At 40.1% G+C, this 15,628-nt stretch overlaps 1 protein-coding gene across 3 annotated transcripts in view; it reads right to left on the reverse strand.

Moving 5' to 3' along the window:
• The window catches only part of Kcnh1 (potassium voltage-gated channel subfamily H member 1), a 357,017-nt gene that overhangs the window by 109,758 nt on the left and 231,631 nt on the right, over window positions 1–15,628 (reverse strand). For all 3 annotated transcript variants that reach the window (XM_005329450.5, XM_005329451.4, XM_040278700.2), the window contains one exon: window positions 214–413. In XM_005329450.5, coding sequence (XP_005329507.1) covers window positions 214–413 — 200 coding nt within the window. The remainder of the gene's footprint in view (window positions 1–213; window positions 414–15,628) is intronic.

The following is a 15,628-nucleotide window of genomic DNA, read 5'->3' on the forward strand; positions in this document are numbered from 1 at the left end:
CACCTCGCTTTTCCAGTTTCTTAAATAATGACTCTTAATTGCTGATCTTTGGGCAAGGCTGATGTGGAAGCAACCAAACCTTGGGAGAAGGGATCTGAGAATCTAGGATCACCCAGATGAAGTCTGAACTCAGCTAGGTTTGAGGGTCTCAGCCCACCTTGAGAAAGCCAACAGACAAGTGATTTCCCCAGGTGATTTCCTGGCACTCCTTACCTTCTCTGTGTCGATGCCTCTAGACATGGACCAGGTAGACACAATATAGTCCATGACTCGCTCACTCAGTCCTTTGGGCACCTGGTAGAGTTTCAGGAAGTCCCGAACACTGTTGAGCATCTCGTGGTACCTGTTGGTATTGGCGTACATCTGTTGGAAAATTGTCGTCACATTCCCGAAGATGGTGGCATAGAGAAGTGCTAGAAGCAAGGAGGAGAAAAGGAAAAGAAATAATGCAAGAGTGGTCCTTGAGTCAGGTCCCAGAATGCCCAACGTGTTCAGAGCAGGCCAGGCCAGCTGCCTCTCCCTAGAACAGATGGCCAAGGTCCTTCTCAGGAAAACTTCATGCCTGGAACCTTTGGGGAGGTGGACTCAAAGCAAGAGTTTTCTGATGTCAGTCCACTAGGAAAAAAACATGGGGAGACAGGGGCAGACTGGCTGGGAGCGAGGGCCAGAGCTCAGACACAAGCAACGGCCATGAATTGGGGAAGGCAGTTGTACTGCTTCACTTAGTACCTCTTTTCACAAAACTTTGACACATGTCTGGGGCACCAGTCAAATGTCTGCCCATGTGCTGCAGTCCAAATCCAAACCTACGAGCTAACAATCTTCATCAAGCTCTGCTGTGTGCCAAGCCCTATGCTACCTACAGGGGACAGGATGGTGAATAAGACATTCAGTTTTGGCCCTCAAAGAACACAGCAGGAAGGACAGACTCTGAATATGTAATCAGAACTTATTTAACAGTCTTCAGAGGGCAACGGAAGGCGTTTTATCCTTGTTTTCCACTTATTGTTAAATCCTTGTTTTGCACTTAACAATCTGCTTCGCTGACAAGGCTCATTGGAGGGAAAAGCATGGCTTTGATACAGTGCAAATAAAATCAGGTGCCCTCTGAGATGTAACAACTGTGTAGTATGTGTCACTACTGCTCCCCTTCCGTTAGCATCACCAAGGAGGACTGTTACATCATCACAGATCCATCACTTCCAGGAAGACTTCCCCAATCCCCTCTCCCCTCCATCTGTCACCAGGAAGGTGACCATAACTTACTAGGCATATTTATACAGAGCTCATATTATTCTATTGTGCAATCTATATATGCTTCTTTCCTGGCCTGTTGCCTGACAGAGTACGAGTTGCTGCTTGAAGGCCGGACACCTCTTTTCCTTGCCATTGTACCCCTAGACTCTAAATACTATTCCTCTACTGAGTTTACACATGTTTTTTTCTTCCTGCTTTTTAAAAATAATTGACAAACCAGATAGGACTAAAATATGTAATTTAATCAACGTCGACATAAAACCATTACTGCAAATAAGACGGTGAATATATCCATCACTCCAAAAAGTTTTGTCATTTCCCTTGGAAATCCTTCCCTCCTGCCCACACCTGCTCTTCACCCTCCCATCCCCAAGCAACCTCTGAGCTCTTTTTTAACACCACACATCAGCCTGCATTTTTTAAATAGTTTTATGTACATAGAATCATATAGCATATTCTCCTTTTTAATATCATTGATATAATTCATACAACATGAAATGTATCCATTTAAAGTGCAAAATTCAATGGCTTTTTAATTTATCTACAGACTTGTGCAACCATCACCACAATCCAAGTTTAAAATTTTTTCATTCCCTCCCCCCAAAGAAATTCCATACCCATTATCAGCTGTTCTTATTTTCCCCCAGCCCCCTATCCATAAACTACTTTCTGTCTCTATAGACTACTATTCTGGAAATCTTATATAAATTAAAATTATACAATATGTGGCTGCTTGTAACTAACTTCTTTCACATTGTACCAAGTATCAATACTTCATTTTTATTGTTGAATCATACCCCATTGTAATGGATTGCCTACATTTATTCACTCATTGGTTATTGGATATTAGATTTTTTTTTCCTTTTTGGCTATTATGAATACTACCATTATAAACGTTCACGTTTAACTACATTTAAAATGTTGAGAAACGGCCAAACTATTTTCCAAAGTAGCTCCACCTTTTGACATTCCTACCAGTAGTGTATGAGTGTCCCAGAATCTCTGCATCCTTATTCACACTTGTTATCACCTATCTTTTTGATTGGCATCCTAGTGAGTGTGAACTGTCCATTGTGCAGTGTCTCATTGATTTGCACTTCCATAATCGATAACAGTGTTGAACCTTTTTTCCTGTGCTCAGTGGCCAGTTGTATATCTACTTTGGAGAATTGGCCATTCAAGTTTTTCAACTGGGTTGACTGTCCTTTTGAGTTTCAAGAGTCCTTCATATATTTTGATATAGATTCCTTATCAGATATGTGACTTCCAAATACTTCCTCACATCCAAGGGTGGTCTTCACTTCCTCTACCATATCATTTGCAGCACAAAAGCTTTTGGTTTTGATGTAGTTCAATTTATCTACTTTTTCTTTAGTATTCGTTTTTGACTGGCTTCTTTAAGCATGATTATTTTTTCTTCTCTGTTAGGGTGTCAGTAGTTCATTTTTTTTAAATGCAAATATTTGGAAATAATTAGATATTCACAGGAAGATTCAAACAGAGAAATTCCAGTTACCTTTCTCCGAGTTTCCCCATTACATTTCATATAACAAGAGTACAATGTCAAAATCAGAAGACTGGCATTGCTATGAAGTATATGTCTAGTTCTGTGTCATTTTATTACATGTGTAGATTTATGTAACTAGCACTAGAGAGAAGTATTCTACCACCAGAGACCTCCCTCGTGCTGTCCCTTTATAGTCACACTTCCCCCTGGCAACCACAAGTCTTTCCCCCTCTATTATGCCATTTTAAGAATATAAAATAGATCATACAGTATATAACCTTTTGAGATTGGTTGTTTCCACTCAGTAAACTTAAGGTCCATCCAGGTTGTAATTTTTAATTTTTTTATTTGTTTTAATTATTTCTATATAACAATAGAATGCATTTTTGCACTTTTGATATATCATACATAGAAGGGATATAATTTCTCATTTTTTTGAGAATACCTGTTGTAGAATCATGTTGGTCATGCAGAGTGTATATATTATTAATTTATGTCTGTTTCTTTCTACTCTCCTTCCTAACCCACACTCCCACTTCCCCTCCCCTTCACTTCCCTCTACCTAAGAATACCTTATACCTAAGAATCCCTATACTGAAGAAGGTAACACTATCCCTGTACCTGCAATTCTTAGTGTTACTTAAGGTAACACTACTCTTCTCTAGTGCCCTCTCCCCATTGTGAATTAGCATCCACACATTAGAGAAAATATTCAGCCTTTGGTTTTGGAGGATTATTTCATTTAGCCAAATATCCTCCAACTCCACGCATTTACTGGAAAATGTAATCCCTTTGCTTTTAATTGATGATGGCTATCCTGCTGTATGGATGCACCACTGTCATTTCTTTCAAATGATCTTATTCAGATTTAGCTGCCTATGGAAGGGAAAGAGAAGTGCATGGATCTAGAGGCAAGGGAAGAACTAAACACAGTTGAAGAGAATTATAAATGAGGAAGGAAAGAGCACTACCAAGCTCTGGAAAGACACCAGGGAGTACTGTCAGTATAAAGAGGAGAAGCCAGACAGAAAACAGAAATAGTGCAAAGCCTGAATAACATAGATACCAGTTATTCTAGGCTCAGAATTACTTCATAAACAAAGGAGAGGCAAAGCACCAGCTCTCCCCATGCCAGTAATGTCACTGAGTATGCTCAGCATCCTCCTCCCGGAGACTAGGCCAGGCTGGTTGCCTTGTTCCCAGAGAGTCTGATCCTAACTCAACAAACCTTGGAAGGCAGACTTGCCTCGGCTGTTTTCTTATCTACAATGAACCAGGGCTCATGGGCAAAGAGTAGAGGGGTCTCTTTATGGAATGCTTGCTAGAAAACTAATCTAACCCTGAGCTTTAAAAAGTAGTTACACCAAATCAGTAATATAGTAAAAATAGCTCTGTTGACCGTGATCGAGTGCCAAGTAGCAGGTCCTAGACGCCAACATGCTGGTCAGTCAAAAGCAGTATTATCATGAATGTTCCATGGTTCAGACTGCTCCTGTGGCATTCTGAGGTTAAAGGTCTGCAGGAGGGCCAAATTCTAGAATGATGATGACGATGATGTAATTTTATATTACAAGTATATAATTTTACTCTAAATTCAGGTTGGATACATATTTCTCATGCATATGACATTTAATTTGTTAACATCTCAATATCTGTATCAAGCTCTGTACCTGCAATTCTTAATACCTAACTAGGAGAGAAGACATGTTAATTCAGGTTACACCCAAATGGATATATGAGTGTGATATGGGGAGAAAGGGAGGGGTAATGTCACTGTCACAAGTTTGGGGGGAGGGGGGTGGAAAGCCAGACTGAATCTGGCCATGCAAAGGGTGTCTTGGAACCCTCTAAACATGGATTCATTCAGTAATTCCATTTGGGGAAAGGAAAGAGACTTCTCCCAACTACAAGGCAAAAGGCTGATTTGGAGAAAAAGAATTTTTTTTATCCATGTGGTTTAAAGTTTTATATTGTATCATAGCAAGAGCTCTGGGTCCCATCCAGGGAAAAATAAGATTGTGTTCTCTAGTCCTTAACTAGAAATGACTGTATGGAACTTGAGAAGGGCAGCATAAGTTCTCCCCCACCAGGTCTAAATTTTTAAGTTTAAATTTTTTAAGCCTAATTTTTTTGGTCTAAAATATAAATAATCATAGTTCAAAGAGTTAAGAGGTCAAGACATTAAAAAAAAAAACAAAAAACGGTCCTTTGACCTTTCCTTTTCATGCAACTTGCAATTGGTTAGCTAATTGTTATTTATCTCCCTGTTTGAATATCAGGCTCAAATTGCTATGTCCTGATATTCTATTGGAGGCGTTATCCTTGCCTGCTGAGAATTTAGCACTTTCCTCCATCATCCCACTCATTTCACACACCTTTTCTCATTACTCCACTCTGCTGGTAGAGCTGATGATTTGGGTTAGATCCCACATCTGTGTTTATGTTCCAGTGTCCAGATGACTGCTACCCACAGCTGAACCACGTTCGTAACAGCACTTGCTTCTCTGCAGTGTTCTCTTTTACCTGTAGCTCTTAACGGTCTGTCTTTTCATTTGCTTAATTTTCTTATCATTTCATTTGATTCCAAAATTTCCCACAGATAAATCTCTTAATGTATTAGAGCACATTGACTATCAATTTCATTTTCTTAAAGCAGTCTTTCCTGGAGCCTTCTGAATCTGTTCCATTGCCAGTTGTGTGGCTCTGTTCATTAGTAACCTTACTCAGGACAGACTCCCTCATTCCTGCATCCCATGCCCCACCCCTTTCTTCTCCTAGTAGGTTACTGAGAAAGGGAATAGGATCAGAGCTTTTGAGATGAAATATGTATGCTATTATAGTTTATGAATAGTTTGGCTAGGTATAGAATTCTAGTCTGGAAATAATTCTTCTCAGATTTTGGAAATATTTCTTGACTCTTAAGAAGTGAAAACCATATAAAACATTTCTTTTTCCTCTCAAAAACTTTCTACAATGTTCTAACAATTATATAATGATATACATTTTGCAGTGGTTACATTTTCCTCTTTTGTGCTAAGCTTTCTTTTCATATTTTTATTGGTGCATTATAATTAAACATAATTTACATACATAAGTGGGGCTCTGTGTTGCATATTTGCATAGCATTGTGCTAATCTTTCAACAAACCCTTTCAATGTGAAAAATGTATGTCCTACATTTCAAGCAAGTTTTCTTGGATTGTTTCTTTTATGATTTCTTCCCCTCTAGGCCTCCAATTTTCAGGTGTTGAGCTCCTGGAATCATCTAATTTTCTTCCGTTTCTCTCTTATTTTCTATATTTTGTGAGAGCTTTCTTTAACTGCTGTCTTCTATTCTTTTTACCGAGTTTTAATTTGTTCTCATGCCTTAATTTCCATGACCATTTTGTTCTGAATAGCATGCCATTCTGTTTCATAGGTATCTCTTTTCTTACTTTCTTAGAGGATAAAAATGATAGATGTATTTTTAAGTTTTCTTCTCCCTGCTTGGCTTCTGTTTCCTCACTTATTTATAATCATATTTGTCTGCCTTTCATATTAGAAATGAAAATTCTTAGATGCCCACTTGGATTTAAGAATGGGGCTCTAGAAAACTGATTAAAGAGTTTTGTGTGATTGAGAGTTACCAATTGTGGCTGGAGGTTACTCTACAGTAATGCAATTGACTTTGCTATTGTCCTTTTTGGACTGCTGAGTCCCCAGGGAAGACTTGATCGCCTGTCTGGAAAATGCTGACAGTGCTCAGTGACCATGGGAGGAGAAGGCATCTAGAGGTCTCCACATTCAGTGAATGAACTTTTTCTTAATCCCCGTTTTCTTATAGTACCTCTGCTTCCACAGTGCCTGCTATCTCCCATCCAGAGACCCCAAAACAAACTAGGGGTTTTGATTTTTGGAGGAGGGGCAGCTGCGTAGATCAAGAAAGAGATCTGGGGGTCTAAGTGCCTCTTAAGTTTCCATCCAGCCCTCATTTTCTCAGAACTGCCTTCACTCTCCCTTCTGGAGGCATTTATTGACACTAGTGTTTGAGTTCTTTAAAGGTCTTGGAACAAATCAAATTATTTATTTCCCCTGTGTCACCTTAGGGTTCAGCTTTATTGAGTCTACCAAGCTGATCATTGATTTTCAGTTGTCACATTTTGTCCCTTCTGCTGTCTCCCCTCTCATTCTCTTTGTGGATTTGTACTCTGAGAAAACCTTCCCTTGCTGTGGCATGAGTGGAGTTTCAGGGGTGGCCAGATGTAATGGTGTGTGGTCCAGTCAGTCATGCGTAACAACAGCGAACAGTTTGCAAAGGCTTTTAGAATTTCTGCTTTGACCAAAGGTGGCCCATATGAAAGAAATAGTTTCAAAATCTTCAAAGTCAAGAGCTCAAGGCAATACTATAATAATAAATAATACCTGCCTTGAGGTATGGTTGCTATCACTAACTAGCCAATAAAGAAACTAAAGTCCAAGATCAAAGGAACAGTACATACTGAGAACCCAGGATCTGCTTAGCGCCACATTGTATCCACTAACTCATCCCTCCTCAAACTTCAGTGTGGGCCACAATCACCTTTTCAAAACAGTGTTTGGGCCTTACCTCCAGGGTATATGATTGAGGAGGTCATGGGTGGGCCCTAGACAATTTACATTTCTAACAAATTCTCAAGTGATGCAGTTACTGTTAGGAACTTAAAGAAACATGGCACAGGTAGAGTATCCTTTATGTCAAATGCTTGGGACCAGAAGTGTTTCAGATTTTGGAATTTTTTGGATTTTAGAATATTTGCATACATATAGGGAGATATTTTGGGGGATGGAACCCAAGTCAAAACCCAAAATTCATTTATGTTTCATATATACATAGCTGGAGATAAAATTATTAAAAATATTGAATAAAATTATGTCTCAAGGTTTCATGGTGTAGAATTTTGCACACATGACCTCAAGGATGCTCAAAAGATTCTAGGTTTTGTATCATTTTGAAATTTAATGGTGTGTGGTCCAGCTGGGATTAGGGATGGCCCAACCTGAAGTAGGACTATCTTCTATTGCCAATCCTTGTTTAATTTCAGAATGTCATGAAACTGGATACAAATGTTGATTTTCATGGCCAAGGCTGTTTGGTTTTTTATAGGTTACTTCTTCTGGAGTAAGGACAGATATTGAAAAAGAAAAGAGCCACTTAGCTGGGCCTGGTAGTGCACACCTGTAATTCCAGCAACTCAGGAGGCTGAGGTAGGAAGATCACAAGTTCAAGATGAGCGAGCAACTTAGCAAAACCCTGTCTCAAAATAAATGAGACTGTTGGGATGAACCCAACTACTATGCAGAACCATAAAGCTCTAATTAAAAGAAAAAAAAGAAAAGAAGAGGGAACAACAAAAATGGGTAGGGAGATGGGGATGGGCTTTAGGGGTCGACTCCCCAGTTGGTGTGGGGGGGATAGCTATTTATGTATGAGAAGACCATTTTCTAAAAATGGACAGCAACATGCCTTCTCTCCCCCTCTTTCAACTCTACTCCTACCTTTGGCTACACATAAAGGATTTTGGTGTATGAATTTCCCTTAAAATAAAATCTTCAGTTTTACAGTCCTCAACTCCCTATTAGCCAGTCACATGATTAGAATGAACTGCTCATTAAACTGTAGCTGCACTAGTCGCTGTGTCCGTGGAGAGGGGCTTAATAACACACACCACATTGGCACTGGGAGCTCAGAGGCAGTCCAGAGACGCTATTGCTTCCAAGTCATGAATGAGGTACAAAAATAGGGTCTAAAAAGGCAGAGCAGGAGTTTAGAAGTTGAATTTTCTGCTACATTAAGGACAGCCTACATATCTCTACAGGTGAACTCAGCGATGTCTACACACAATATTATCTCTTGTTAAGAGCATAAAGAAGGGATTTTTAGCATTATACCCTCTTGGATTTAAGTTTCAGCTCAACAGCCCAGGATTATGTGGCCACAGGCATATTCTTTTTCCCTCTCAGTCTGGCAAAGAGAAAAATACCTGCTCACTTCCCCCAATTGGTGGCAGAATTAAATGAGATATGGTGTGCCATGATTTGGCTGTCCTCCAGGGGCCCAGAGGTTAAAAGTCTGGTAGAAACCTTAAGAGGTAGGAGACTTAGCGAGAGAGAGTTGGGTCATCGGGGGGAGTGACATCAGAACAGATGAAGGTATTTTTCATGGGACCCATTAGTAGTTCCTGTGGTGCTGGATCACACCCAGGCCCTGTACATGCTAGGCAAGCCCTCTCCCACTGAGTGACATCCAGCTGTCCTTAGGTAGTTTTTAAGAGATGGTTGTTATTAAAGGAGCAGGCCTGGCTCTGGCCTCTCTGCTTCCTGGTTCAAGATGTGACTACTTGTCCAGATACATGTTCTCATCACTGCCATCTGCCATCCACCATGAGGCCCTCACCAGAACAAGCCAGTGAGGGTGCTGTGCCTTTGAATCTCCAAAACTGTGAGGTAAATACATCTCTTTTCTTCATAAGTATCCTGCGGCAGAGATTTCATGATAGTGATGGAAAAATGAAGGTCTCTATGACCAACCTAATATTCTGGGTACTTTCCACACAGAACCTTCATGTTATTTTATCTTTGAGTTAACAGGCCTGGAGTCAAATGTCAAGGCAGTTGACACATGCCAGACAGCATTTCATTAAGACAGTAACCTGTAACACAATATTGCTTTTAGTTGCAAATATAGACCCCCCAATTTACCCATTTGGGTCCTGAAGAGAAATATTTAAGCCAAGCTCATCAAATATGGAGACCTTCCAATACATCTCTGAAATCCGTAATTGTTAAGATTTTTTACACTTCAGCTAAAATACTGATCAGTGATTTTGATAAAACTCCTCACTGATGAGGAAAGGCTGAAGAGCGAGTATAAACCCCGGGGAGAGGAACGCGAGGGAATAAGGCTTGGGAACCAGACTTAGTCTCTATTCCATTCCTTTCGGTCCAGTTGAGAGCAACACATCTAATTTTGTTAATGCAGTATTTTTGGACTTTGCTGTTGTTGCTTATTCTAACGTGATAATGATGGAGTGGGTGTGAGAATCCTGTTTATATTGGCATGGTAACTGACAACTAACTTGGAAATTCTTACTTTCTATGACTTTATAATATCCACTGGGCAAAAATGGGTAGTGAAATGGGAAGAAAATTAAATACCCACTCGCTGTCATGCTAGCAGATCAATCCATAGAGAAGGGTGGTACCCAGGAGAAGGCAGAGTGTGTGCTCTGGAGATATTTCTGGTTCCACTCCTGATCTCAGGATAATTTACCTTCTCTAAACTTCTTCACAAATAATGGGGTTTATAATTACTTTGTGGCTTTATTTTAAATAAGTAGAATAATATACATAAATATATTAATATAATAATATTATATTATTATATAATAATAAATGATATAATAATTTATTATTATATAATAAAAAATGCTCAGTAAATAACAATAGTTAAAAGGATGGTTACAGTCTAGAGACACAAATGCCTCTAGTTATTTCCTGGAAACATTACCTTGCTGACTTAATCGGATAGCTGTTTTAAATCATCAAACATTTATTGAATATCCAGGTATGTCATGTGCTATGCTAGGAAGCAATATGGTATTGAGAAAATATTCTTGTAAGTGCCTCAGTTCCCTCATCCATGAGAGGGGAAGGATAATCCTCACCTCTCAGAGGAATGGGAAGATTTGATGCATTATTGTGACAAGTGCAAACATGATGGTGGCATGAGGCAGATCCACAGTGAATCTTGGTTTTCACTTCTGAACCATCCGGTGTTCGTTTCTGTCCATCAACCACACAAGGACTCAGGTCCCCTTATCTCCCCTGTTGGGGACTGGTATACCCGAGTGGTCTATGCTGGCCTGTGCTTTTCCTTAAATAGGAGGCTTTCTGGGGTGCAGAAACTGTGGAGTCATTTCAGGGGCATCTTCCGCTGCATGCAGGAGGCACACAATAAATGCTATTGACAAATTATTAAAGGGATTATCTCAGAGAGGCGAGTCTGCTTTTGTTCAGTTAGACAGGGGCATCTTAAAGTACAGTCTTAGACCAGCAGCATTACATCATCTAGGCCTTTTGGTAGAAATGCAAATTTCCATCCCTACCCCAGACCTCCCAGACCATCTCTGAGATGGAGGCTCAGGAATTTGTGTATTTGTTATATACTTCAGGTGACTTTGAGAAGCACCACTTTATATCACATTGATCCTCAATGTTTCCCTAGTGAATTTAAGTATGATGTTCCTTCCATTCCAGACGGGAGGATGGTCAGAGAGGAGAAAGATACTGGGTCATACTGAGGATGCAGAAAGAGGCTCTGAAGTGACTAACCTTTACTCCATTGCAGGGAACAAAGGCAATGAACATGGTGGGGGGGGGAAGGCCATGCCACAGGTTAGCAACACCTCCATGCGTGGGACGCCGAGATGGAGATGACTATTCTCAGTTCTGAAATGCCAGCTAGCTCTATCCCCCCTAATTTCTCCTTGTCCTGATCAATCACTGCCTTGGGCACAGAAAGTAGCCTCCCAAAATGGAGAATATAAAATGCATCTACTTTCCCCTATTTTATGACAAGCCTGAAAACTTTTCATTTAATATCCTGCTAAGAATAGCACAAATTCCTATACGACATTCAAACTCAGCCGTGTTGGGGAATGTCACTTAACAAGCACAATTCTTACAGGGGAAATATAAGGTTATTTTCAGCTACTTCTCATCTAACGAATAAAACAACAGCTCCCACTTCACCGTAACCCATTAACAATGCAGTCTGCACCACCTCATTTCAGCCAGCATTTTAATAGCACCACAGATAAAAAGCACAGCCATTTCCAGAGGCAATTACTTCTGCAAATGAATCAAAAAGGTCAGACACAGGTTGCAAAGGTCTTCAGATAATTTGTTACTTTTGCTTATTTTGAGTTTGCCGAGAGTTCTTAACTGCAACAAGGCGACCTGCAGCGCAAGTGACAAAAGATAGATAGATTGGCTTGCAGGTGCACAAACCCAGGGTCTGCTTCACTTCTTGATGAGAACCCGAGGTTTATATTTCACCAACAAGAGTCATCAAAGAGAATCAAATTAACAAAGCCGTTTAAAATAACAATTTTTAAAGCCATTGGAACAAGCATGGTAACCTCAACTCGGCTCATTTTCCAATCATTAGTTATGTCTAAGTTCTAAGCTCTCACAAAACTCGAACTTTTCCTTCTACATCTCAAAATATAAATGGAAAACTTTTGATAAGCCACTATCATCAAGACCAACTAAACTGGAACATCAAGATGATTGGGCAGAGAATAGCTTTTAAAGAAATGCCTCTTCCAATGATAATGGGAAGAAATTAAAATCACTTTGCCAATTCACAACTCTAATCTCAGTCCCTCTAGCCTTTGTTGATTTTCCTCAGTGAATAAATCAGCCTCTTCATTTTTCAAAGGCAGAATTGGGGCCATTTAGTTGCTAAGTGACACTGTAGGTCCAAATGCCTCTCTCCTTGTTGCCTCCAAAATAGTCATTACCCAGAAAGATAGGTTCCCTAAACTTTCTATCACATAAGATGCCAAGAAGTAGAGGTCTGTCAATCCTTTGTACCTGACAAAGCTCTTCCTGCATGAATCAGTGGTCCTAATCAGAGTTCTGCTGCTGAGTAGCTCTAGGCAAGTGACTGCACCCGTTGGCCTATAAGAAGTTCAAATATTTGTACAATGAATGAATGAATCATGACAACATTAACAACTAATGTTTACGTAACTCTTATGCAGGAGTCATTGTTGTGACCACTTTGCATACACGATGTATATCAATGATAGTTACCCTATCTCCATTTTACTGGTATTCTGACTCATGAATGTTTAAGTCACTTCCTCAAAGTCACATACTCAGTGAGAAACAGATGAAACTTTCACACTCAGGCAAGTTGGCTTGGAAACTACTCAACCACTGCACCAAACACCTCTTGAAACTCTAAACACACATGCCAACTATGTGCCAGATATTATTCTGGTGCTTCATATACACCAAATGGTGTAAATCTCCTAGCTACCTTAAGAGGTAGGGACTGTCACTAGCCTCATCTAGAGATGGGACACAAGAAAAGTAGCTTGGCCAAGGTCACATAGCTAGATAGCCTAGAGCTGGATATAAACTCAGGAAGTCCAGATATGACGTCAGTGCCCTCTGCCTTTCCACGGTGGTTTCTCAGCCTTGGCACCATAGACATGTGGAGTCAGGTAACTCTGTTGTGGGGTACTTTACTGCACATTACAGAATGTTTAACAGATCCCTGGCCTTCTCCACTACATGCCAATAGCACATCCCAGCTGAGAGATGGAAAGTCTCCAGACGTTACCATGTATCCTGTAAAAGGCAAATCAGCTCCCAGTTGAGAACATGGCTCTATGCACTGCTCATTTTCCTCAAACCTGTCCAATGTGGAAGTTGGACAAAAAGTACAACTCCTTGGGATCTAAAGTTCTTTTGAACTCCAATATGACTGTGATCATAAATTATGCCTATTGAATGAGAAAGAAAATTTTATAGATATGATATTAGACCAGGTCTATTCATTATGATAAAAACTTGAACTTTTTCATCTTCCTGGAGACAATTTCTAATCTAATGGTGAAGCCCATTACTGACATTGAGGACTTCTTATAAGCACACTTATCTGTATGTCACAAAGATTTGATCAGGTGGGAAATAATTCTCTCACCATTACCCACAGCATGAGTCTCTGCCACTTCCTGTCCACCAAATCCAGCACATCATGTAAACCCGCTTATTACTCCAGCTCTGATACCTACCTGCTGTGTAACTTTGGGCGAAGTATTCAGCCTCCCTCAACTTTGCTTTCTCAACTGTAAGCATGAGGTAATACCATCTGCCTCACAGGATTTTAGTAAGGATTAAATGTGATGATATATATATATATATAAAATAAATGTGATGAGTTAGATATATAATTATTTCAGTAGTATATGCTCAACACATGTCAGTTTCTTGCTGTTATCATTCTTGATCCATCTCAAAACATAATTCTTCCTGAAGTTTCCCAGACCATCCCACCTCACATCTGTACTGTGTTCCCCCCGGGTGGCTCCTATGTGATGAACAATAGGATACCAAATGGGACCCTACCTGGTACCTAGGACTACCATGGCCATGATGATCAGCCAGTGACATATAGAATCACTGGGAAGGCACTTTTTTAAATTACATTTTTAGGGTGGGAAGAGGATGAGCAGGAAGATTTTCTTCAAATTCCCCAGGATTCTCACAGGCATCATAACCTCCTCCCCACCTGTCAGCCTCACATTTGGTCTTGGAATAATCCACTGAGTACCTGATTTTGAATAACTCTGGCTATTTTCAATTGTTTTAAAATGTGTAAGGTGTCACATGTGATGTTCTATGAAACAGATTCCAGACTTCGCCACAGGAGTGCTCAATGCTAATTGGGTAGTGATGATTGAAAAAAAAAATTATATAAGAGAAAAAGTAATTGATTGAGGAAATTAGCATCTAAGTTATGGAGGAATTTTTTTCTCGTTGAGAGGAAATAATCATAGACTAGATTCTGATTTTACAGAGACTAGGAAAAGATCATGATCTTTAGTTTTTCTCTTTTTCTTCGTTGAAAGAGAATAAGATTAAAGAACAATGTGTAGAGAAAAGGGTAATTTTAGGCCTTCAAGATAGAAAGGTCATTATTTTCCAAGGAAGAGAGATGGCTAGGGAGAGCTGGCTGAGAGTCAGGAGGGAGGAAGGAAGGGGCCCTCACAGGGTCTGAACAGGCAGGAAGTGTCTGCCATGACACCCTGGAGAGGTTTCCTGCCCTGAATCACTGGGAATGCAAAGCAATCAAGGTTATCCTGGGAGTAAAGAGAAAAATGAAAAGCTAGGCAGTAACTGGGGGCTGGGGGAAAGAAAAACCAAAGTCTAACTTGTATTAAGCTGCTAGATAAGGTATTTACACACCATGATAAATGTCAAGAAATATCAATCGGAAATCACTGGATGGTACCTGCTTGTAATCCCAGCAACTCAGGAGGCTGAGGTAGGAGGATTGAGAGGTCAAAGCCAGCCTCAGCAACTTAGTGAGACCCTGTCTCTAAATAAAACACACACACACAGACCAAAAAAAAAAAAAAAGGTGGGGGGGCTGGGGATGTGGCTTAGTGGTTTACTGCCCACTGAGATTGAGTGCCCACTGAATTCAACTCCCAGTACAAAAAAAAAAAAAAAAGAAAGAAGGCCTGAATGGTCAATTCCTCCAGGTTTTTCATTCAGTTTTACCACAGCATCACCACAGAGCAGTTTACTCAGTGGTAAATACCAAGGACGATAGGAAGAGTGAAAATGTAGAAAAAAATAGCACAGGAAAGGTCTTAAAAATATCATTCAGTTTCTGTGTTGTCCTTCTAGATTGCTTGCTCTGTGGAAAGTCAGCAGCTATGTCATAAAGACACAGCAACCACAAGGAGACACCTATTATGTGCAGGAGACACCTATCATGTGCAGGAGTCACCTAGGTAGTGGATCCTCCAGTCCTGGTCATGCCATCTGAAATTTGTTTCACTAAGGGGGTCTTCACAAAGGTCTTTATAAGGGAGAGGCAAGAAACTTAAAGGCAGAAGTAAAAGACATAATGACTGAAGCAAAACATTGGAGTGATGCAAAGAAGGTGCCAAGAGCCAAGGGATGTCAGACCCCTAAGTGCTGAGAGAGGCCACAGAATAATTAACTTCTTCCCCTGAAACTTCTAGTAGGAACATTTGAAACAGTCATTTGACCTCCAAAAGTATAAGGGAATAACTTGTGTGATCTAAGCTACTAAGTTCAT

The sequence above is a fragment of the Ictidomys tridecemlineatus genome, chromosome 10 (genome assembly GCF_052094955.1).
Source record: "Ictidomys tridecemlineatus isolate mIctTri1 chromosome 10, mIctTri1.hap1, whole genome shotgun sequence".
NCBI lineage: Eukaryota > Metazoa > Chordata > Mammalia > Rodentia > Sciuridae > Ictidomys > Ictidomys tridecemlineatus.